Raw genomic sequence first — 24,557 nt, 5'->3', positions numbered from 1 at the left:
ACATGCCCAGAACCATCTCCATGAACTACATAATATACCAAGATTACTGAACATGCTCACAGTATAAAAGTTCTAATTACTTAATCATATGGTATACACGATCTATTTCATTAATAACACATTTAATACTCAACCTCTAAATAAATATGAGCGACGGGCACGTATGCACCACTCAGAGCTCAAGAGATCACCCTAATACATTCTCTAACAGTACACCTGAGAGGTTTGATAGAACACAGTATAGCAGTATTAAATCCTTAGCAAAAATTCAGATAAGACAATACCTATGTAACTGGCTCATATCTCGCATAATACAATGCAAGAGTACATAGCAGTGAAGAATACCACAGTGATCGGAGTAGTTGACAGACCCAAATTTCCACACAATCACATAGTAAACATTTTCTCAAAGTACATATCAATACTTAAAAGAGGCGTTCAAGGCAGCAGTATGCAGCCTTGGTCACCAGCACACGCAAACACACAGCTATATTAAACACAATGTATCTCAATTACAATCAGTTTGTCTACAAAACAAATGCTGCCACCTGGCAGGAGCACATCTGCAAAGGTGTTCATACTGCATCTTACCTGGCTCTTTTCGAGCGGGTTTTTCAAACCTTCTGTCTCCCCTGGGGAAAAAGGAAAAATGAAATGTGATTATCAGTTATTCAGCCCTCTACAAGCAGGAATAATGTTTCCTATCATTTCCATCCAAGCAGGAAACAGAAGCACATTATAACTTCAGCAGAATGCGCACATTCTCAATGAGGAGAGCAGTCCACAATACATTTTGAACATTTCATAAAGGCACATTCCCTCAACATGTGGGAAATATCTACCAAGATTGCCCACTAAGTATTAAGAAAACCGTGCAACTTGAGCAACCTCTGACAGTTCACTTTCAGTACAATGAACTGCAGCATGTGATTGATCTCTCAGGCCCCAAAGCTCCCTCCGAAAACAAAGTCTGGGTGAAATGACTCAAACACTGATATTTCCAACCAATACTGTAGCAAATTTCACCCCAGCAGCTGCATATTAACAGACTAAAACTTGAGCAAAATTACTTCGTTCCAAGCAGTATCTAAACTCCTACAGAACTGAGGCAGTGGGGTCTCATTCATAACCACATTCATCAATTGCTACGTAATTCTATTACAGGACCGGAGACTTTGGATTATTTATTTTATTTTATTTATTTCAATTTATATAGCGCGTTATCACCCCAATTTATATAGCGCGTTATCACCCCAGGGTCTCTATTATTGCTTCTTTTTACTGTAAAATGTCAGCAGTCAATGTAAAACATTCAAACAAGTTATAAACTAAATTTCTCATGATACTATGTTGTCTAACCACCAATCACCATCTCTCAGTCCATATAAGTAGGACCCATTTACATATTGCGAGCCTCTTTCTTTGCTGCTCACAGACACAGTTAAGTGCCTTTCTTTGTTGTGCTTACGTGCATATGGTTGTTAATTGCATTTACTGCTTGTTTCCCTGTTATCACACTGGTATATATTGTGCCATACATTGTACAATAGCAATTTCTGGCTGCGCCATACACGACCGCTCTCATTTGCATGTTCCTGTTGGTTGCTTCAGTTATCTCCTGTGTGCAAATTTACCGGCATATGCCAGCAGCGTTTGCCGCCTTTCCAGTATCGCTGTGGAGCCTTCAGTCATCGGGCCCGCAAGCATTTTTATTATTATAAAGATGCTAGACGTGCGTAGCCCAATTGGGCTATATTTGAGCTCCTTTTGGGCTATATGACGTTTTCCTCCTCGTCCGACATTCTTTTAACGCCAGACTCCACACAGATAATCTGCATTCGCTGTGTGGTGGGGACGCCTTCTCTGGATGAAATAATTCGAGTTTGGCCCGAGCTGACTGCAGGTTTATAGATATTTGGCTCTTTTGACAACCTTAGTCTGGGGCTGTAATATTTTCTGCCTCAGCTTTGCTGAGGAGCCTTTCTTCCCCATTTATCTCAGTGCACTGAGGGCTGGCTCTCCTCTGACTAATACCATTGGAATTGACTTGGCTTTCAAGTGAGTGTTATTCCTTATTTCCCAGAATGGAGGAGTGGGCCACTTTCGAGGAGGATGAATATGGTTATTATGAGGAGCAGCAAGGACCCTACTTAAAGGACAAGTTGGTGGATGCCTTAGATAACTTGGTCCAACAGTCAGTCAATAAGGCCATTGAGATGGCTGTTCCCAATACTGTTAACCCAGCTTTGGCGGACGCCCTGAAACCAATTACTGCACAGTTGGAGAACGTCGCCAAGCGCCATGGTTTGCAGTCTCCAGATAGTTCAGGATCTTTACCAGACCCTCCAGACAAGCTGACAAAAGCCAAGTCGTCTTCATGGCCTCACGCAAAAGCTTTAGCCTATCTTCCTCCAGCTCCTTCAGGGGGTCATAATTATTCTGCCCCTTCTGTTCCAGCAAGTGCGCCACCAAAGCGCAAGGTGGCCAGAGACACAGATACCGATTCTTTGGTTCATAATTCTTCTAATATGAACAACAACAAAATTGCACTTTGTCAAACCTTCAGTCCCTATTTTGCAAATATCTACCCCCCTTTGATTTCAACCCCCAGAACATTGTCCCCCCCTCGGTTCTCCGACTGGGCTCCAACCCCTGAAGTTGCTGAGTATTTCCACAAGAACCTGCATAAAAGTTTTGATAAAGGGGTTTGCAGCCCCTTGCGGACAATGTCCCTGTCGTGACATTCCCGACAAATTAGCTGAAACCCAAGACATTGACCCTAGCATGTTGGCATTCCTTAAGAAATTTGTCAAGGACCTGAAGGTTATCGACCGTGCATGGCGCGGTTGACAGCACAGCATAAACTATTGGCTATGGCTGGACCTCTTGCAAAAATCTTAGAGATGGATCTCGCAGCTAAGGACACGGGTTCGCCTGTGGATACTGACATTTAAGCAGGCTGGACTCCGCGTTTGATCTGTTTTCTAGAGAACGCCAACTGCGTTGTCTTCACCGAAAAGCTCAAGTCATTGCTGATTTGAATGAATATCAACCTGACAGAACTGTCCTTCGCAGAAGCGGGCGACTTGGCTGACGGTCTCCTCCTCGAGGACAGATTTATTTACGGATATGTTCAAGTATGTGTGCACCTTTTGGCAGGACACCACCAGAGGTGGCACCTTCTACCCCACCAGGCAGAGCTTCTCCCGCAGTTGCTTCAATCGAGGCGGTCATAGAGCAGTCTTACAGCCTCAAATTACCTCTGGTAAGGATTCTCAATACTTCTTTCATTCCTTTGGGAGGTCGTGTCCGTTACTTTCTACACACATGGATGTCCATTACACAAGATGCGTGGGCCCTGCAGACAATTCAGGGCTTCCACAGATTTATTTTTTATCAGACTCCACACTAAGAGTTCCTCCCCCATCAGTTACATATTTCCCAACAAGATAGCGCATTTATAGATGCGGAAATAGGAGACTTGTTACAGAAGAAAGCAGTGGCATACTGGACAACAGCACCGTAGGCTTCTGCAGCAATGTTTTCCTGGTACAGAAGAGGGGAGGTGGACACAGATGGGTCTTGAATTTGAAGGACTTCAACCACTTCTTCACATACAAACATTTCAAGATGGAAGGCGTCCATCTGTTGGCGTACTGACTGCAGGAAGGAGACTGGATGGTCCTGTTGGACTTCAAAGATGCATACTTAAACATTCCGATCTTTCCTCTACACCAGCGCTTTCTGCAATTCCGGCGGGAGGGCAGGTGGCGGAAATACTTGGCCCTTCCTTTTGGGCTTTCTTCGGTTCGATGGTGCTTCACCAAGCTAATGAAGCCGGGAGTGGACCATCTCAGGTTGCAGGGAATATGCTTGATAACTTATCTAGACAACATCCTTTGAATGGCTATGTCGCTATCCCTGGCCTCTCTTCATCTACAGATGACTATTTCCCTGCTACAGGAGCTGGGGTTGGTCATCAACAGGTCAAAGTCAGTTGTTTGACCAGCCCAGTCAACAGAATTCCTTGGGTTCATGATACTCTCAGACGGCACAGTTGAAACTTCCCAAATCCAAGTTGTACGACATGAAGAACGAACTGAAGTTGACTTTGTCCAAACAGGTGGTATCATTACGAGCCATCGCTCGCTGGGCCGGTTTCCTGGCTTCCTTGATACAGGCCACTTTTCCGGGAGCCCTTCATTATCGGGCCTTACAAAGCCTGAAGATACACCATTCTTCAGAAGGGATGGTCTTCAACAGATCGATTTCCACTAACGGAGGGCTTCGCGGTGGAGTTCTGCTGGTGGCTGGGCCACGTGGATGCCAGGAACGGCAGAGCTATCTTCGGATCTCTCCCAGAAATGGTAATAGTCTCTGATGCCAGTAGTTTGGGCTTGGGGCCTCGTTGTGGAGAGGTATCCACAGGGGGCAGATGGCTTCTTCAGGAATTGTCCCTCCATATCTATTGCCTGGAACTTCTAGCAGGGTCCTTCGCGAGTCGCATTTTCTCCCAAGTCAGTATCTTGATGCATCCTTCTTCGAATGGACAACATATCGGCTGTACGCTACATCAACAAATCGGGAGGCATAAGGTCTCCAGTGTTGGTGGAGATCGCTAAGGATTTCTGTCATTATTGCCTCAGTCACCTGATTTCAACGTTAGCAGAGAACATTCCGGGTCAGTCCAACACGGTAGAGGACTAGAAACTCCTGAAAGACTACAGCGATTGGCAGCTCCATCCGTCACGGTTTCGGATGATTCACTCGATGTGGGGCCCATCAGTGATTGACCTGTTTGCCTCCAGACTGAGTCGCCAACCAGAGATTTTCTTCAGCTGGAGGCCGGACCCCTTAGCGAGGGCCACAGATGCTCATTCGAAGGACTGTACAGCAACTCTGAATTGCGCATTTCCTCTGTTCGTCCTTATTTCCAGGGTAGCAACTCAGATATCCCACCAATTGGCACAGGTGCTCATAGTCATCGCTCTGTAGAAATCGCAGACTTGGTTCCAGATGCTGGGGAAGCTGGTGTGCGATTGTCCCCTCCTTCCTTGGTCCCATACGATGCTCCAGGGCCCTCAGGGGAGTAGCATCCGTTAATACTGACAGGAGAGGTGTCCCTGATGGCCTGGAAGCTTTCAGGCACCAGTAGACATTGCCAGTAACGAAAACGACTTCAGGTTTCATTCAGCAAACCTGTGCACCTTTCACCAGGAAGCGGTACTTGTCAGCATGGTGATGCTGGATGGGGTGGTGCCTTGTAGGAAGCTAGCTCTGTATATACTATTCCAAAATGAGGAATAGTGTGGACAGAGTCCAGTGGAATCCCAAAGGTAGGCAGAGGTAAACGTAGATAGCACCTTAATCTCTATTTGTGGTAGTGTGGACAAGCAGTAAGGCTTTATAAGAGAGTAGCGTTAAGCATTTGTTATGCACACTAAGGCAAGAAATTTTGTCACACACTCAAAGACAGACCAATTTGTTTAAAAATTATTATTTAGGGGGACGTGGCCAAATAAGATGGCCGAGCTGCCGCTTCAGCTCCGGACCCCGACGACTGCCACATAGTGTTTCCACAGCATGTAGTGAGCACTACTCTACATGCCTGCAGCCAGCAGTGTCCAGGGACTCATCAAAAACCTTGCAAGTGGCTGGCCGTGGAGGACCGTGACTGGTAAATACCCCCAAATCTGATGCGCCGGGTTCTCCGAGGCCGCCTTCAAAATGGCGTAGCGGCCCGAACTGGACGCCCTATAGGCCTTTCTACCAAGGAGAGAACTGTGTTGGTGGAACTGAGCTTCACCGCGGATGGTGCTGAGACCACCCCGACCATGCGAAGCTGCAGGAGGGCGCTGAAATCACCTAACTCGTCCCGCGACCTCGGTGGACCCGTGGACGAGGTCTGGAATGCCTGCGGCTGAATCACAGCAGACCGGAGGAGCTGCGGAGCACTCAACGAACTGAACGCGGTAACGGCGGACGGCGAGTTGGCAGCTTTAAACGAATGCCTCATGCGGGTCAGTCTCTTCTCCAACATCAGTTTTGCACGTGGAGGGGCTGGCGGAGTCAGCCTGTGAGCATTATGCCGCACTCCAAGATGGCTGTGTTTTAGAAACAAGGGTACCCCAGAGTTGAGACCGGAGGTCGTAAGACGGTGTAAGAGACAGAGGTATGGTAGGGGCCAAGAAAGGTCCTCAGGTAGCCTAGGCTATTAATGATTCAATTAAAATGTTACTCAAGATACATTGCCACAGGACTGTAGAACTTAATATATGTTAGGACACAAGGTTTTCAATGACAACTCATTTATTATTGTCATAAATAGAGTATCATATACGTAAGTGATAGATCCAGTGCTCACACATAATTGTGAAAGTGCGTGAAGTGAGGGGAGTGATAGTGAACATTTAAAAATACATTGCATTAAAAAATGACAGTAAAAAATCTTAAATCAATTGAATACAGGAATGAGGTTTTTTCTTTAAGTGGTCGACGGCGTATCGATCTCATATACTTGAGATCATCATCAGGACATAGTATGAGCAACGTGAATTTATGGAAAGAAGCGTGTGTCAGCTTAAATCTCTGATTATTAAGCGTTCGGATATTGTAAGAATCTGTTGCGGGCAGGCCTCTCGAGGGCATCCGGGCACCTGAGATTCCCAATATTTGAGCTTGGGTGCAGCAAAGTACAAGTAACATGAAGTAGGATGTCGTGGGTAGTTACAGGCATTCGGATAGTTCAGAGCTTATGGAGGTGCAGTAGTCCTTAGAAGGCTACGTGTGGCAGCGTGCTTCACGGGGGATGGAGGTATTTTGCCGGCTGTATCACGATCTTGAACTTAATTCTGGCGTGTACTAGCTTCAAGGTGTACCGGTATCATCCGGTGTCCGCGAGGAATGAATCTCTAAGATGGCGGCAAAGCAGCTGGAAAAATCAGAGTCTACCGCCTGCCTTACGCCATGACCAGGGGATAATCGGTACAGAGTGAAGAAACTCCACCTGAAGATTACTTGGCTTCTTTGGGGTCAGACCATCTGGAGGCCACCACCTCCCTGCTAGACCGTGCTTCTCCCTGCTGGACTCCAATATGGCGGCCAGACCGCACCACCCAGTAGGGGCCTGACATCAACACGTGGGGCGATCACAGGGTCAATACCCGGTCCCCGGCGCCCACACACTAGAGCGATCCAGAGTCATCTGATCACACGCTGTGCTGGGCATTGCCCTTATGCCTCCTAAGAAAGCCCCAAGCAAAGTTTCCCGCTACTTTGCAGCATCGGAAAAGGACACCCTCCATCGGAGACCGTCCACCCGCAGAACATGACACTTACACGGGAGGACCTGGTGGCCACCTTACGTGACTTCAAAGCCGAACTATGCCTAGAAATCAAACCTGACTTACGGTCCTCCATGGACCAACTGAAAGCTGATCTCAACGAAAAAATGACGACCCTACTGTAAGAAAGTGCCTCTGTATATAGTGCACAGAGTCCACAGTCCCCAGAGGTATGGCATAGGCTAAAGTTAGATATAACTTTACTCTCTAAAGTGGCAGCTTGGTGGAGCAGTAAGGCAGTATTAGAGGACAGTGTAAAGCATTTGTTGTACACACTCAGTCAGCAAATGGTCTCACACACTCAAGAACTGAACTCTAGGCCAATTGTTTTGTATATAAAAATATATATTTACTTTATTTTAGAACCACAGTAGGTATCAAATACTTTCTCAGAATGAGATGTTGCAATTGAATACTTTCAGATAGCAATAGACTTTTAGATGCAATGGTTAGTTGTTACAATATGCAACACAAGTTAAACACAATATAACATTGAGCTCAATGGGAAGTTTTAAGTAAATACCATAAAATCACTTTGCAAATGTTTTTCTTACTCCGGGCTGGATCCTGGATTCAGCCCTGGTGCATTTTCTGTAAACAGTTGAAAGAAATTGTTTTTGTTACACAGGCGATTTTTAAGGAATATTTTTAAGTTTGGAAAATCGACACTTAGAAGAAAGTCTGGCAAAAACCAGACAATATATTCCTATGGGGGAAAATTGGGTTAACAGTAAGAACTATTGTTACTTACCTGTAAACAGGTGGTTCTCCAGTATTGGTGTCTTTCATAGATTCACATGCTTGAATATTCCCCGTCGTCGAAGTGGGAGTCCCACGGTACATAAAAATAGCAATATTGCTAATATAACATAAATGATAATATCATAGAGTAATAAAAATAGAGATAATACACTGTAAACCTCTAAATGGTAACTTCCATAGGAAGACATTACAAGAGAAAAAACTCATTTGTAACATATCAGTGTCATTATGTTGGTCCAAACTGCAGCCAATCAGGCTCAAGCACCCTCTAGAACCTTCTCCTCAGAAGCTCAAGCCCTCAGATTTTCGTAGCACTAGTAATAATAGCGTATGAGGAGAAGAGAGCCTCTGAGGGGAGGAAGGGTGGGTCGCATGTGAATCTATGAAAGACACCAATACTGGAGAACCACCTGTTTACAGGTAAGTAACAATAGTTCTTCTCCAGTATTAGGGGTGTCTTTCATAGATTCACATGCTTGAATAGAATAGATAGCAGTAACTCCTTAGCACTGGGATTGCAAGCATCTTCACAAGAAGTAAACACATAGCTTAAAAGCATATAGCAATCACAGAAGAAAAAGGAGGAGGGAACAGAGGCTCACCTTATTTAAAGAGATGGCGAAGCACTGCTTGCCCCACTGCGGTATCCGCCTCATTGATGGAATCCAAACAGTAATGTCTGGTAAAGGTGTGCCTATTCGACCACGTTGCCGCCCGGCAAATCTGGTGTAGAGGCACTCCGGCAAACAAGGCGGTGGAAGACGCCATCGCTCTCGTCGAATGTGCCTTCACAGGACACTGTAAAGGCTTGCCAGCTTGTTGGTGACAGTAGGATATGGCTGCTGAGAGCCATCTTGCAAGTGTTTGTTTTGTCACTGAATGTCCCCTTCGCATTCTTCCATATGCTACAAAAAGTTGATCTGATTTGCGGAAAGGGGCAGTTCTTGAAATGTAAAACTTTAGACAACGACTGATGTCTAAGGAATGAAGGCGTTGTTCTGCCGGTGACTGTGGATTCGGGAAGAAAGTCTTCAAGAAGACAGGTTCGTTCAGATGGAAATCTGTAGGCACTTTTGGCAAAAAAGAGGGATTGGTACGAAGAGATACTCCATCGGGTTTGAATTGCAAATAAGGAGGCTTGATTGTGAAAGCATGAAGATCGCTCACACGGCGAGAAGATGTTAAGGCCAAAAGCAAAACGACCTTCCAGGTAAGAAATTTGTTGTCTGCTCTGTGGATTGGCTCAAAAGGAGGCTTCATGAGCTGTGACAATACCACGTTGAGTTGCCATGCCGGAGGCGGGCGTCTGATAGGAGGAAACTTCCTGAAGAGACCTTTAAAGAATTGTCTGATAATTCTGGATGAGCAGAGAGAGGTTGAGCCATCATGCCTGAAACGTGAAATAGCTGCCAGAAAGACCCTCAAGGTGGCATGAGAGAGGCCAGACTGAGCAAGGCTTAGAAAGAAAGGCAACAGCTGTTCCGGGGCAGAAGTGAGTGGATGGACATTTGCTTTTGCGCACCAATGGCAAAACCGTTTCCACTTTAGTTTGTACGTTTGAACAGTTGAGGAAGCTCTAGCAGAAGCTAGAATCTCTCTGCATTCTTGGGGCATCTCTAAGTTCGCGAATTCGAGGTATTCAGGTTCCATGCCCATAACTGAAGAGTGGTCGGGTCTGGATGGCAGACTTGGCCCTCGTCCATGGACAGAAGGTCCGGACGTGGATGTAGACGAATGGGCGTGCATTGGGACAACAGAAGAAGTTCTGAGAACCAAGCCTGTCTGGGCCAACGAGGTGCGATCAGTATCAAGTGGCAGGGTTGCCTGCGCATCTTCCACAACGTCCTCGGCACCAATGGAATGGGAGGAAATGCATAGGCGAACAGGCCGCTCCAGTTCATGAGAAGGGCGTTGCCGCTGGACCCCGGATGAGGATGCCAGCTCGCAAAGGCGGGGCACTTCCGATTCAGTGGAGTGGCAAAAAGGTCCATCAGGGGACGACCCCATCGGCGGAACACCATGTCCAGAGTCTCTTGATGAAGCTCCCACTCGTGGGTCGATGATGTGGACCTGCTCAACGAATCCGCTAGTATGTTTGAAACCCCCGGCAGATGGACCGCCGTCAGGGAGATTCGATGGCGAAGAGCCCAGTTCCAGATCTTCTGAGCTAGCCGAGACAAGGGCTGAGATCTTGTGCCGCCCTGTTTGTTCATGTAGTGCATGCTGGTTGTGTTGTCCGTTTGAACCAGCACGGACTCTCCTTGCACTACTGGCAGAAAAGATCTGAGAGCAAGGAAGATCGCCAGCAGCTCCAATCTGTTGATATGCCATGTTCGTTGTGACGGAGTCCACTTTCCTTTGATTGAAAGGTCTAGGAGATGAGCTCCCCAACCCTCCATGGATGCATCTGTGGTCAGTGTTAGATCCGGAGGAAGGGCCAGAAAGGAAACTCCTTCGTTTAGGTTGGAAGGTTCTCTCCACCAAAGGAGACTGTCTTTCATGCGAGACGAGACTCTCACTAGATCGTTGAAGGATCCTGACACTTGGCGCCATTGCAGGTCTAGTTCCTCCTGAATAGGGCGAGTGCGGAGCCTGCAATTCGGGAGTAGAGCGATGCAGGACGACGCCATCCCCAGAAAGGACTTCAACATGCGCACAGAAACTGACTGTTTTGAACGGATGAGGGTGACCAGACGTACTATTTTCACCTGTCGTTCTTGGGAAACGAAGGCTTTTGATAATTCCGTGTCGAGAATGGCACCCAGGAAGTTCCTCCTTTGTGATGGTGTTAAATGTGACTTGTCCACGTTGATGGTCAACCCCAGTGACTCGAAAGTCCGCAGGCAGAGACTTGTGTCGTGAGCCAGCTGAAGAGGAGACGGAGATTTCAGGAGGCAATCGTCCAGATAAGGAAAAATCTGCACTCCTTGAAGACGTAGATAAGCCATGACTGGGGCCAGGACCTTCGTGAAAACACGAGGCGCTGAACGCAGGCCGAAAGGCAGCACCTTGAATTGGTAATGGACAGTGCCCACCTTGAACCTCAGGAATTGGCGATGTTGTTGCAGAATCGGCACATGAAAATAGGCGTCTTGCAGATCTATCGTGGACAGGAAATCTCCGCTGCAGAGAAGCCGCAAGACTTCTGACAATGTGAGCATGCGGAAAGACTGCTGTTTTAGAAAGAAATTGAGCGCCCTCAAATCCAGTATAGGCCGCCACTCTCCCGTCTTCTTGGCAATGAGGAAAAAACGTGAGTAGAAACCTGTCCCTTGTTGTGATATAGGAACCACTTCGACTGCACCTTTTAGTATGAGAAGACGAACTTGATGTTGCAATTCTAGCAAATGGGGAGGTGGCGGGCCTGATGGCGGAGAATGAGGAGGAATCTCTGTGAACTCCAAGGCATGACCCTTGCGAACAATGTCCAATACCCATTGGTCCGATGTTATCAGAGACCATTGGGAATAAAACTGCGAGATTCTCCCTCCAACTCCTTGTGTGACATGAGAGTCACTGGCGTTTGTTGTTGGCACCCCTATAAGTAGGTTTTCCTTTATAGGGTCTTGACTGATTTTGGCGAGTAGACTGCTGGGAGGAGTAACGTTGATTGCCTTGGTTGAATTGGCGGTACTGAGTGTGTCCTCCTCGAAAAGTTGTGGAAGACGAACCTCTTCCACGGGCGCCACGAAAGGGCTGCTTCTTAAATTGTAAAGAGACTAGCGATTTTGCTGTATCGGTGTCCTTTTTAATTGACTCAAGCGCCTCGTCAATGTGAGCGCCAAAAAGAGATTCACCGTCATAGGGCATGTCGAGTATCTTCGACTGGACTTCTTGTCGGAAAGAAGTGGATTTAAGCCAGCCCTGGCGGCGGAGAGCCGCAGCACTGGCGAGGATGCGAAATCCCGTACTCGCCACATCAATCGCACAGTCAATCATTTCCTCTGACGCCCTCATGCCATCCTGGAGAACTTGCTGGGCTTCCGCTCTGGACGCTTCTGGAATTAGTGAAACGAATGCGGAAATGTCAGACCACATTTGCCTGTCGAAACGACCTAGAATGGCCAATGCATTTCCAGCGCGTACAGACGTAGAGGACATGGTGGAAAATTTCTTCCCAATGGCGTCCAAACGTCGACCCTCTCTATCCGGTGGAGTAGTGAGAGGAGTCGCCGGATTGCGGGATCGTCGCTGTGCCGCCTGTGTGACAACCGAGTCTGGTTTGGGGTGCGACAGCAAACAAGCAGGAGAACCTGCAGGAGCCTTGTACTTCCTTTCCAGGCGAGGGACTTGTGCCGGCAAGGAGTTTGGAGAATTCATAATCCTCATCCCTTCTTTCCATACAAATTCTATGATTGGTATGGTGTGAATTTGTTTGTATGGTTTGTTTTTGAAATCGTAGAGAAAGCAATCTTCTTGCCGCTGTTCTCTTGGCAATTTAAAGCGGTCCGCCGCTTTATTCATCAGCACATGGAAGCTTGCTGTATCAATGGAAGGCGAATCACCTGCCTCTGGCTGTTGCGGAGAAGGTGTCTGTATCCGATAGTCGTCGTAATCCACCATATCTGGATCTTGCTCATCGTCAGTATCCTGGTGTAATTCTCCTTCTTCACTGTCCGACTCATCCACCCCGTGCGCACCAGGTTGCGGAATAAGAGGGGGGTGAGGGCGGGGAAGCTCTGGCAAAGCAGGCTGCTCCAAAGACTGCGGATGGGTGGCAGGGCCGGAGTCCTCCGCAGGAGCGTGGCTTGGAGTACCCTGAGGGGTAGGCGGAAACCTTCGGTTGTAGTCATCCAGCATATGCTGGAGGTTTGAAAACAAAGAAACTGGGAAAGATGCCATAGGAAACTGGACCAATTGGTCATCCGGTTGGACCACTTCCTCCACCTCCTCCTGGTCAGAACTGGAGTCTTGACATTTTATGATTAACTCCGATGGACTGTGAGCTTCATCGTCATCCTCTTCCCCCATAGATCCAGTCTCGTGATCAGTTGCCATCAAAGGTGAGGGTAATTGGAGATCAGGAGGTGGCAACTGCAGAGAAGAGTCCCTGCCAGAGGTCAAGGAAGGCAGTGGTACCAGAGGCATGGTGGCAAAAGAACCCAATCCTGACGAGGATCCTGAACATGCCGCTGAGGAAATCGCCATCGTCGACGAGGTAGGGCCCACTGAGGGATTCGTCGTCGACGGTATCGTCGTCGACGGAACGTGCGTCGACGGAGTCTTCTTTGCTGGGATCTGAGGAGACGGCAGCCTCGTCGACGGTGTCTTCGTCGACGGTATCTTCGTCGACGATAATGTCGTCGACGGCATCGTCGTCGACGGTACCTTCGTCGACGGTACCTTCGTCGACGGAACCGGTGTCGCTTTCTTCGACGACGACGCCGTCGTCGTGGAGCTGGTCGACGGAGCACTCGACGTCGACGGGGCTCTCGTCGTCGAAACCATCGTTGCCTTCTTCGTCGACGATGTCGACGTCGACGAGGTGGTCGACGGAGAGGCTGACGTCGACGGGACCTTCGTCGACGATGAATCCTTCGACGTCGAAGAGGTTTTCTTCGTCGACGGCAACTTCGTCGCCGACGAGACAATAGGGATCGTCGACGGGATTGTAGTAGCTCTCGTCGACGCCGAGGACGTCGACATCACCGTCGTCGACGACGAGGAAGCAGACGTCGTCGTCACAGAGGTCGTCGACGAAGACATCAAAGCCAATCTTGTGGACGGAACGGTCGTCGACGAGCCCGTCGACGACCTGGGTGTCAAGACTGTCAGAATACTGATAGAGCCTGGACAAGACGCCTGAGAGCCAGGTCTCGTGGGCGTTGACACAGAAGGCATAGAACTTGAAGATTGTGCCACAGGCAAAGCCAGCTTTTTCTTTTTCTGAAGAAAAGGAGAAGGCAAGTCTTGAACACTCCCACGCTTGGAAGGGACAGTGGAACAGCCTGACTGAAGACTTACTGCGTCTGACAGAACATCTTCTTTATCTTGGAGGCGCTTCAACCATATAAGAAGACGACCTTCCCTGTCTCTGAGAGTCTTAGAAGGAAGAGCTCTACAGAATTTACATTCATCCACCTTGTGGTCAGGGTACAGGCAGTAAATACACTTTTGGTGGGGGTCCTTCTCAAACAACCGTAGTTTCCCACATGAAGAGCAAGCTCGAAACAAAGACTTCTTACTTGACATTCTGGAAAAAATAAGTTGAAGAGACAAACTCTGAAGAAAACTGAGCAGAGCTCAGGGAGACTACCTTCACACGACGTGCGGTAGAAAATCTGAGGGCTTGAGCTTCTGAGGAGAAGGTTCTAGAGGGTGCTTGAGCCTGATTGGCTGCAGTTTGGACCAACATAATGACACTGATATGTTACAAATGAGTTTTTTCTCTTGTAATGTCTTCCTATGGAAGTTACCATTTAGAGGTTTACAGTGTATTATCTCTATTTTTATTACTCTATGATATTATCATTTATGTTATATTAGCAATATTGCTATTTTTATGTACCGTGGGACTCCCACTTCGACGACGGGGAATATTCAAGCATGTGAATCTATGAAAGACACCCCTAATACTGGAGAAATCACTGTTATAATTACTTTTGCGAGTCAGTGCTAGGCACAAAGATCCAGCATTATGATCTCTCATGATCACAGGTGAGTAATTTTGTTTTTGATGTTCGGACGATTTTTAAGGAATATTTGAAAGTTGCAAAACTCGACACTTAGAAGAAATTCTGAGCGAAACCCAGCCAATGTTACCCTATGGAGAAAATCAAGTTATAGGTCTTTGGGTAAGTACTCGGCTGGCGGAGTTAAGGTTCTGGGGGTAGACTCAAGGGTCTCCCAGGGTCAGGTAGGTACAGTTGTTACACCCTCAGCGGCACAGGGGCAGCTTGGTGCAGAGTGAGTAGGCTCAATGATATCCTATGGAGGATAGTGGGCCTTAAGTTGGTGGCTGCTAGCAGGCTGTGGGAGCCGAGATCCTGGTCACTTACACAGGGCCAGTGGGAAGTAAGATAGTATAGTTGCTGCACTCCCAGTGGTACTCTGGTGGCTGGGTGCAGGATGCTTTTGGGCCATCGGGCGCCCAATGGATTTCAATGGAAAAGCTGGATGTTGAACAAAGGCTGCAGACTCTGGGACGTAGATTCTTCAGGTGCGACCACCACTTCGAGAGGTATGTTGGGAAGCTGGAGGTTAGGTAGCCACCCAGGAGTTGGGCACAGGGGGCCGTGGGGCACCGGGGTGTCTTTGGGTGTCGGGAAATCTTACCCTCACCTGGTCGCGGTTGGAGGAGTCCTTTGTTGTGAGGCTGCAGGCATCATCTGGAGCATTCAGGAGGGTCCTTGGGCACTGGATTCGTGGTCACAATCGCCAGGGGGACGTCCTCGTGGTTTTTGTTCACTCAGGCACAGGCTAGGCGGGTGCAGAGTGTGCTGGATCTGCGGTTCCTGGCTGGCACCAGGGTATGTCGCTATTCGAGCAGAACCACTGCTCATGGGCGTCCCAGTGTTCGAAATGGTGTAGCATAGTGCAGAGCGGGCAGGCCAAACTCCAGAGGACATGTGTGAAGCATCCAAGCAGTACACACAGGTGACACACAAGGCACATCACAAAAAGAGACCACACCAGATTAGGTGAAAAGAATACCTTTTGTATTGAACATCTGCAAAAAGCATAACAGGATCTTCGGCAGGCACATTGGGCATAGAAATACAAAATGCGTAATCAGGTGGGCATTGGGGGGGGCGTGGCTAGCAGCCGATGGACACGGTCGCAGCCTAGCGAGGCTCCCGACCCTCAGCCCTGTAATCCGCCTTTCATCCTGATTTAGACCCGGGATCCCCGTGGAAATCGGGTCGATCCCGGAGCCAACCCACAGGTCTGTTCCGGTGGGGTCGGAGCGCCGCTACGCCGAATATACCGGACGCTGAGGGGTGAGAGGTTCCCGAGACGGCTGGGGACAAGATGGCGGCTCCCTGCATCGCTGCCACTACGGAGTAGAGACGTGCCCGCTCCGGAGTTCCTGAGGCCGCGGCGTGGGGCACAGTGGAGTGCGGGTCTGGTGGAGAGCGGCGGCGGCGGCCCCCTGGAGCGGCGGCAGATCCTGTGATCGGTGCGAGGTCCGCCCGGGAGTGGGGTTCTAGCGGAGCTCCGCCCACAACAGCGAGGGGGCTTACTCGAGGCCCCGGCTTTGAGGCCTGTGATCCCTGTGGGCGCCTCTGAGCCCTACACCGGCGCAATACCCCCGGAAGCGGCCGTGACACTACAGGCCTGCTTTGGGAGGGCCATCCATGGACACTGTGAGTGGAGGCTGCCCGGAGGAAGCACGACCCTGCTCAGGGGGACACATTATAGCCCGACGACGGGGCCTGCGACTTGCTTGGGCGGTGGCCCTACCCGGACCGACCGTGCAGGGTGCAACTGTCTCCGCGACGGAGGGGCATTGAATCGGCCCTAGACCCGAGGGAGGCGGGGAATCGGGACCGGAGGGAGAAATCCGCCCGCTGGGGCCCTGTGGATCCTACACTTTCCACCCCACCTCTGGCACCCGGTGGTGATCCCTGCATGGAGGGTGGCTCCGGGTCACTGGCGCTGCTGTACCGCTGAGGGGAGCTCCACGGACTGCTGACCGGCAGGCGGGCCGGCTGGTGGACCCCAGTGCAGACCCCTGGCGCCTGGCTACCGGGAGAAGCGGATGTGCCATAACGGTTCACTGGCGCCAATTCTGATCTCTGCCGCACGACCCCCAAAGACCCGGCTCTCCGCCCGACGGCGGCTGGTTGCGAGACTGCATTGGGGCTAGCAGCGGCCTACTGCGGGAGACGTCGTTGACGCCGGACCACCCGGAGGGCCCTGAATTGCTGGGAGGTGCAGGATGGGTAAGCCTAGAGGACCCAAAGGGGACGGGAGCCCAGCCACGGAGGCGCCGGACGACTCCCCGCTACCCCCCACGGAGCTCCAGCTGATGCAGGACCGGATTCTAGACGCCATTGCTGCCACGAAGGAGGCCCTACAACACGATATTGGTCAAGTAGCGACGGGGCTGGGGCACCTGCGCGCAGATCATGCGAAGCTACAAGACAGGGTCAAGGCCACGGAAGTTGCCCTACAAGATGTCGTACCGGCCCACAAATCGATGGAGGGACGACTCACGGAAGCGATGGAGCGGATACAGGCCCTGGAGAAGAGAGCGGAGGTCGCTGAAAACCGCAGTCGGCGGAATAACGTACGCCTGGTTGGCCTGCCGGAAAAAAAAGAAGGCACGGACATGGTGGGCTACCTGACTGACTGGTTCAAAACCGTGGTTGCCCCGGAGGGCTTATCTCCCTTCTTCACACTTGAGAGGGCGCACCGCGTGCCTTCCCGACCCCCACGCCAGGGTCTCCCGCCGCGACCGGTGGTCATCAAATTGCTCCATTATAAAGACAGAGACTGGCTCCTCCAGCGGGCCAGGGAAGCGGGCCCATTTCAAGTGGACAATAGTAACGTCACGCTGTTCCCAGACTATACATTTGAAACCCAAAAACAGCGAGCCTCCTTCCTAACCATCAAAAAGGAGTTACGTACCGAGGGTCTGCAATACTCCCTGCTGTTCCCGGCCAAGCTACGTGTGATAGTAGACGACAAGGCGTTGTTCTTTGAATCTCCGGCGGATGCCTGGGCCTGGTGGGACACCTACAAGGCGGGCACGGATGGGGCTCGCTTTCGGGCCGAGGAGGAGCACCAGAATCATGCGATCAGGCGGTCGAGAAGACTCCGGGGGCGCAACCGGGGATCCAAGAAGCCTTCTACGTCGCAAACTGAAGAAGAACGGAGAGCTGCGCTACAGGCGGTTAAAGAGGTGTCGGGAACGGCGTCGGTCCACTCGGCAAGAGAATCGGCCTCTGAGGCCCTGGCCACGGGATCGGACACTGACTTCTCGGGACTGGAGGGGGCTAGGGGCCCGAAGATCACCCCCCAGACATCGGGGGAAATCGTTGAACCCTGACAGCTGTCCGCGGCCTCTGAGTGAAGAGAACCTGGAGGCGGCGCCCCCCATGGATATTGGAACAGACTACTGTGAGACTTTCCTTTTATAAGTCGCATTGAGTATTGTGGGGCAGAGGGACCTGGGACCGAGGCTTGAGAGGTTCAGTAGCCAGCTCACGCACCACAGGGCCCATAAGGCCTCCGTGGTGATTACTGCGGACTACAAGTTTACGTGAGCACGTTTGCTCACTAGTTTGGATGGGTGCCTCAGCTTCGCAGTTGGGTCCTGTTCTGGGGGAGGGGGGACCTGGAGTAGTTGGGGTGACTCGAGGTGCACTTGGGGTTGGGAAGTTGGGCGGGGGGGTGGGGATGGGAAGTGGTGGGAAGATGTCTGGTGTCCGGAAGCGGAAATTTATTGATCTAACCTGCGCTGACTGGGGTGATGGCTGACATGGGCTCGTTGAAGTGTGTGTCCTGGAATGTGCGGGGACTAAATTCCATGACTAAGAGACACAAGGTACACGCCTACCTGGTTCGCAGGGGGATACACATTGCCTTCCTCCAAGAGACCCACTTAACTAAGACGGAGGGCACCGCACTGCAGAGGAGATGGAGGGGACACTTATTCCACACCACGTACTCGGCGTTTGCCAGGGGAACACTTCTTTGGATCCGGGCGGGGGTTCCCTTTCAAGTTACTAGGCACACGGTAGACCCGGAAGGGAGGTATGTGGCGGTTGAGGGTTTGCTTCGGGGGCGTCAGTTGACACTTTGCAGCGTCTATGCGCCAAATGTAGAGCAAGCATCGTACTTCAATAGACTGACCAAACAGCTAGCCTCCTATTTCACAGGTTCAGTGCTACTGGGGGGGGATCTCAACTCCGTGGCAGATGCCACCCTCGATAGGTCGCACCCACCAGTACACGCATCCCCAGTTCACAGACTGGCAAAACACAGATCAAACTGGCAGGGGCTGTGGGACCTGACGGATGCATGGCGCGCCCAACACCCCACTGCAAGGGATTACTCCTTTTATTCGGGTATACACGACCTCCACGTGCGCATTGACACGTTCCTCTGCTCCCAGTCGGTGTTACCAATGGTTGCCCGTACTGAATATCTAGCACGCACGATCTCGGACCACAACCCCCTACTTCTTACCTTTGCCTGGATGAATGTGGTTTCACCAATTCCGACGTGGCGGCTTCATCCGGACACTTTGGACGATCCGCCGTTCAGCGGAGCGTTGGAAGATAGAATCACCCACTACTTTGCCGAAAATGAGGGGACGGCCTCTTCCAGGGCGGTGGAATGGGACGCGCTCAAGGTGGTGGTAAGGGGGCATTGTATAGGGAAGTTCGCGGGGGTGCGGCGAACACTGGTAGAAGATGTGGACAAAGCCGAGCAAGCCTTGCGGGAGGTGGAGAAACAACGGCCCAACCACCCCGACATGCAGGATAGCGTATGCTTGGCGCGGGAAGCGCTGGCGGTAGAGGTGGAGCGCCTTCGCTGTTTTGATCACAAAACATACTTAACCAAAGCGCTCGCTGAGGGAGATAAGACGGGGACGCTCCTAGCCTGGTTGGCAAACCCCAATAGGGGTGCTGCTCCAATATTGTCCCTGATTGATGCGAACGGCACCAAGTGTTACACCCAGCCAGACATTTTACAATGCTTTAAAGCGTACTACGAGCGACTGTATAGGGGAAGCCCAGCGGACCGAACCGAGATGTTAGAGAACTTGTTGTCTGAGATACACTTGCCGTGCCTAGAACCGGACCAAGCAGAAGCCCTTGGGGGCCCGATTGACCTAGCGGAAATTAGGGGGGCCATAAAGAAAATGGCGCGCGGGAAAACGCCGGGAGTGGACGGCCTGCCCGTCGAGTTCTATGGTAAATACATTGATATCCTAGCCCCACGGCTCCAAATCATATATAACGAGGCGAAAGAGAGAGGGGAATTGCCCTGTTCGATGCGCGAGGCGCTCATGATCCCCTTGCTCAAGCCGCATAGGACCAGCTCTGACCCGGCATCGTACAGACCACTGTCGATGCTCACGACGGACTATAAAATCTTGAGCACTGTCCTGGCCACCAGGCTGATGGCCCACATGCAAGACTTGGTTCACAAGGATCAGTCGGGCTTTATCCCCACTAGGAATACGTCTCACAACATCCGTAGGTTGCTGAGGCTCGTAGCGGATCCTCCTCCGACCGCCAAGGCCCCGGTGGTGATGGCGATCGACATAGAAAAAGCCTTCGATAGCCTGGAATGGGGCTACTTGTACAAAGTGCTGCGAAGCTTCGGCATTGGGGATGAGTACGTGCGGTGGACGGAGGTGCTGTATGCGTCGGCGGGCGCTAGGGTGCGAATAGGAGCGTTGATATCGGATAAATATGCAGTGCTTAGGGGCACTAGACAAGGGTGTGCACTCTCTCCCTTGCTGTTCGCCCTCGCGATAGAGCCGCTGGCAGCACTAGCTAGGAAAGGTGACTCCTACCAAGGACTGGAGGTGGACGGGACCAGTCATTACATATCATTATATGCGGACGACCTCCTACTGTTCCTGGAGAATGCCGAAGAGGCAGTGGTGGGGGCGGAAGACCTGTTGGCGCGTTTCGGAGATGTATCGGGCCTGAAGGTGAACTGGGCGAAGACTTGCCTCTTTCCCCTCCGGAAAGCGGAGAGGTGCCCCATGACCCGTCCCGAGCCCCGCTGGGAGCCGGCCTGTTTGCCCTACCTAGGGGTGTACATTTACCACGAACCCGCGGATTTGCTAGAAGGCAATATCAACCGTTGCATCCGAGCACTGCAGGGTAACATGCTTTTCTGGGCCACCCTCCCGCTGTCAATGACAGGCCGGGTCTCGTTGCTAAAAATGATCGCCCTGCCGCGGTTACTGTACTTCTTTCGAACCTTGCCAGTGTGGATTCCAAGTGCCGTATTTCGACGGCTAAGATCCCAGGTAGTGTCCTTTCTGTGGGGGGCTGGCAGGCGGAGGATAGCCTTGGCGACCCTGACCCGCCCGAAGAACGAGGGCGGACTCGCGGTCCCTGATTTCGAGTATTATTATTTGGCCGCCCAGCTGCAATTCCTCACACAGGAAGTGGCAAGGGTATACCGGGGCCCGGAGCAGGAAAGGGACACTGGCACCCCTCGCCATGTGCTAGCGTACATCACCCTGCAGCAGAAGCTAGCACTCAGAGACTTATCTCAGGAGGAGCGGACATTGAGGCTCTGCTGGAACCGCGTGCATAAGCGCGCGGGCACCGGTCACCCGTACGCACCCGAGATTCCACTGGGTATGCTCACGGCACTGCCGCATGGAGGCGACTGGTCGAGCCTTCAGAGTTGGGAGGAGGCTGGCTTACGGATGGTGGGAGACCTCTTCATTGACGGGGTACTCGCGCCGTATCAATCCTTACAGGAACAATTCGACCTTCCGAGAGGTGACTATTTGCTACACGCGGCGGTGGTACGAGGGATCCAAGCGCACTGGGGCGAGGGACTGTGTGAACCCACGACGTCGCCACCGTGTCAGTATGTGATGATGGCCGCAGGCACGGTCAAGGCAGTCACGTGCCTACACTCCAGAATACTCGAGAGCACCTTACGACCCCTTACGCGCTTAAAAACCCAATGGGAGACTGACCTGCAGAGGGAGATCCCAGATACGACGTGGGCCCAGTTGGTTCAGCGGCCCAAGAAGAGCACCAGGAACGCTCGGTTCCAGTTAATACAGCTCTACATCCTTCATAGGGCTTATCTCACTCCGCACAAAATAGCGCAATACTTTGGAGCAGAGGATGCAGCGTGTCCTAGATGCGCACGGTTGGACGCAGACTTACTGCACATGCTGAGGGACTGCCCACACTTACAGGACTTCTGGAGGGATGTGGGCGATACCATGAACGCGGTCACAGAGAGGGAGCTACACTACGATAGTGCAACTACACTCCTACACTGGTTTCCGCACACACGTAAGAATAAACTGACAAGCAAATTTATAGACATGGGCCTACTCCTTGCGAAGAGGGAACTCACTAGGGGATGGAAAGCGAAGGCAGCGCCGACACATAGGAAATGGCTGACTGAGTTCCAGAAATGGGCGGCGGCGGAGAGCACGATCAGATATCAACTGGCTCGACGGGGGCCTGACGAGAAGGCCCAGGAAGCGGCACTAGCTTGGGAAACTCTAGTCCAGGCACTTAGGGATAACACAGTAGAGAGCGAGGGAGAAGATGAAGCTGAGGACCCTGGGGAACCTGGGGAGGTGATACCCGCTATAGCTCCCACCATGGACACACACACTCCTTAGACATCTCCAGTCTCCGCAGGTCACCAACACACTTCAACATGCGACAACCCAGACACGAGACACCATTGACCACCGTGGGTGGGGGGAGGGTATGGAAGGTGGGGAGGGGGGTTGCAACATTCCATTGCCACCGACCTAACAGTTTGAACGGACCGGATGCTGGAAGGGGGGGTTGGTGGAGGGGGGAAAGTAAAGTTAAAAGCAGACAGCGGTTGATCATCAGATACGCCATTGAGTAGTGATGAAGGGGAAGCAATTGGTGTGACAACTACCACCCAGCCCCAGACCACGAATCGCGATGATGTGGGAAATTATATTGCAGAGACTTGATTATTTTGAGATCCCGCATGCTCTTACATGAGAAATACCTGTAATGTTTGCATTATTATCTGCAATAAAAATTGTTTTACAAAAAAAAAAAATCAGGTGGGCATTGGCATCAAATGCATAAGAGTAGGCTTAGGTCACCTTAAATCCAGCAAAAGTCCCTTACTCATAAATGCAAATAGGCATCAACATTAGGCAGAAACTCAATTAACAGTGGGCATAACATTAGCAATTAGTATCAGTATTAGGGAAGGCATTAGCATAACTACATTAGCACAGGCATCAGGTAGCCTGAATCACCGGTGCATAAAGCTTGAGCAACACCTTGGGCAGGTCATGGGACATCAACCTTAGGGAAAAACATTAGGCAGCGGTTGCAGGAAGCCAGTACTGGGAGCCTTGGCATGATCTTCAGGAAGAACCACAGTACCCCATGTGCTCCCTATAACGGCATGAGGCATTGAATTACATTAGGCATGACCACCAGCCTCAATACATTGCGCACCAACACACTAGCATGTAGCATGATACCCGCAGCCTTCCGTTACGCATAAGGACTCATTAATGTACATGTTAGCTGGGTGGAAAACACATTACCTAACCTTTGTGGGGCATCAATAACCTTTTAGAAAAACCCGTGGGCATAGACAACGGAGGCACTGCCCCCACAGGAGTACTGGCACTACACATGCGGCCAGAGGCACCCACTGGGACTCACACAACACTGTTGCCCCCAAACGTGGCAACGGCGGTCCACTGTCCGGTGGAGTACCATGAAGTCAGTCCTGGGACCAATGGGCCCTCCCCCTTCCGGGCCTCTACAAGTGGCAATATCCCCTGAAGCCCAGACTCCACCTGGCCCAACGTTGCAGGTGACCGCTGGCAGACGGGGCACCTGTAAAGTCAATCCGATCACTGGGGGCAGGCACCGACCATATGCCCAGACACGCCTCCCCAACCGCAGAATGACTGAGCCCCACACTCACCGGCTCTCGGGACTGCCAAGTCGTGGTTTTGGTCAGGTGGGGCTCTATCCTCCAGCACGGGAGCCCCGCCAGCAGCAGCACCCTCTGGGAGGCTCCTCTGCGGCTCTCTCCGGTTTCGGCGCTGTCTTCCTGGCGGCAGGCACGGGCTTCCCTCTCCCACACGGGAGCCCCGCCTACGCCAGCACCTCTCTGCAATTCACCCAGGCCTCCTCCTGCGACCCGGGGCTTCCCCAACGATCCCGCTTCTTCTCCGGGCTCTTCTCCACTCACAGGGAGCCCCCACCCCCTTCCGGAGCGACGTCTCCGGCGATGTAGGGACGTTGGGCAGTGCGGGATAGGCTCCCGCCTGGCTCCAATCCCAGCGCAGCTTCTTGGGGGCGCGGTCACAACAGCCAATAGCTGCGTGGCAGAACGGGGGCGCCGTCGATGACGGGCCGGCGCCCGCGTCCCGTGATGGCGGCTGTTCTGGTCTCACAGGCCCAGCGCGGGCCTCTGCAATACTGCGGCAGCCCTCCCTTGACTTCGGGGGCCGTGGCGGCGCTTCCCACCAGAGCGCCCCTCCTTCGGTTGAGTCCGGGCTGCAGCGGTGATCCGGGGGCACAGCAGCGACGGTCCATTTTTCGCCCCGGGGACTGCAGTGAGTTCCTTAGTAGTGCTTCACACGCACATATACCCGGGCATTCCAGGAGCGCGGGCTGGCCTACCGCCTTCTGTTTCAACACACCCACTCCTCTGAGCAGCATACACGCGGGGTGGGCACCCGCTAAAGGGGCACTAAAACGCGGGGTAGGCACCCGCAGGCACCCGCTATATTGGTAATGGTGGGAGGCGGCACACACGCGGGGT

General features: G+C 51.6%; 1 protein-coding gene across 1 annotated transcript in view; it reads right to left on the bottom strand.

Annotated features, from left to right (window-relative positions):
* GIGYF2 (GRB10 interacting GYF protein 2) overlaps positions 1-24,557 on the bottom strand; it is a 1,757,193-nt gene that overhangs the window by 1,431,055 nt on the left and 301,581 nt on the right. Inside the window, exon 7 of the mRNA XM_078666006.1 lies at positions 592-632. Within this exon, the coding sequence (XP_078522132.1) occupies positions 592-632 (41 nt within the window). The remainder of the gene's footprint in view (positions 1-591; positions 633-24,557) is intronic.

The sequence above is a fragment of the Lissotriton helveticus genome, chromosome 11 (assembly GCF_964261635.1).
Source record: "Lissotriton helveticus chromosome 11, aLisHel1.1, whole genome shotgun sequence".
NCBI lineage: Eukaryota > Metazoa > Chordata > Amphibia > Caudata > Salamandridae > Lissotriton > Lissotriton helveticus.
This window is presented reverse-complemented; position numbering and strand designations above follow the sequence as displayed.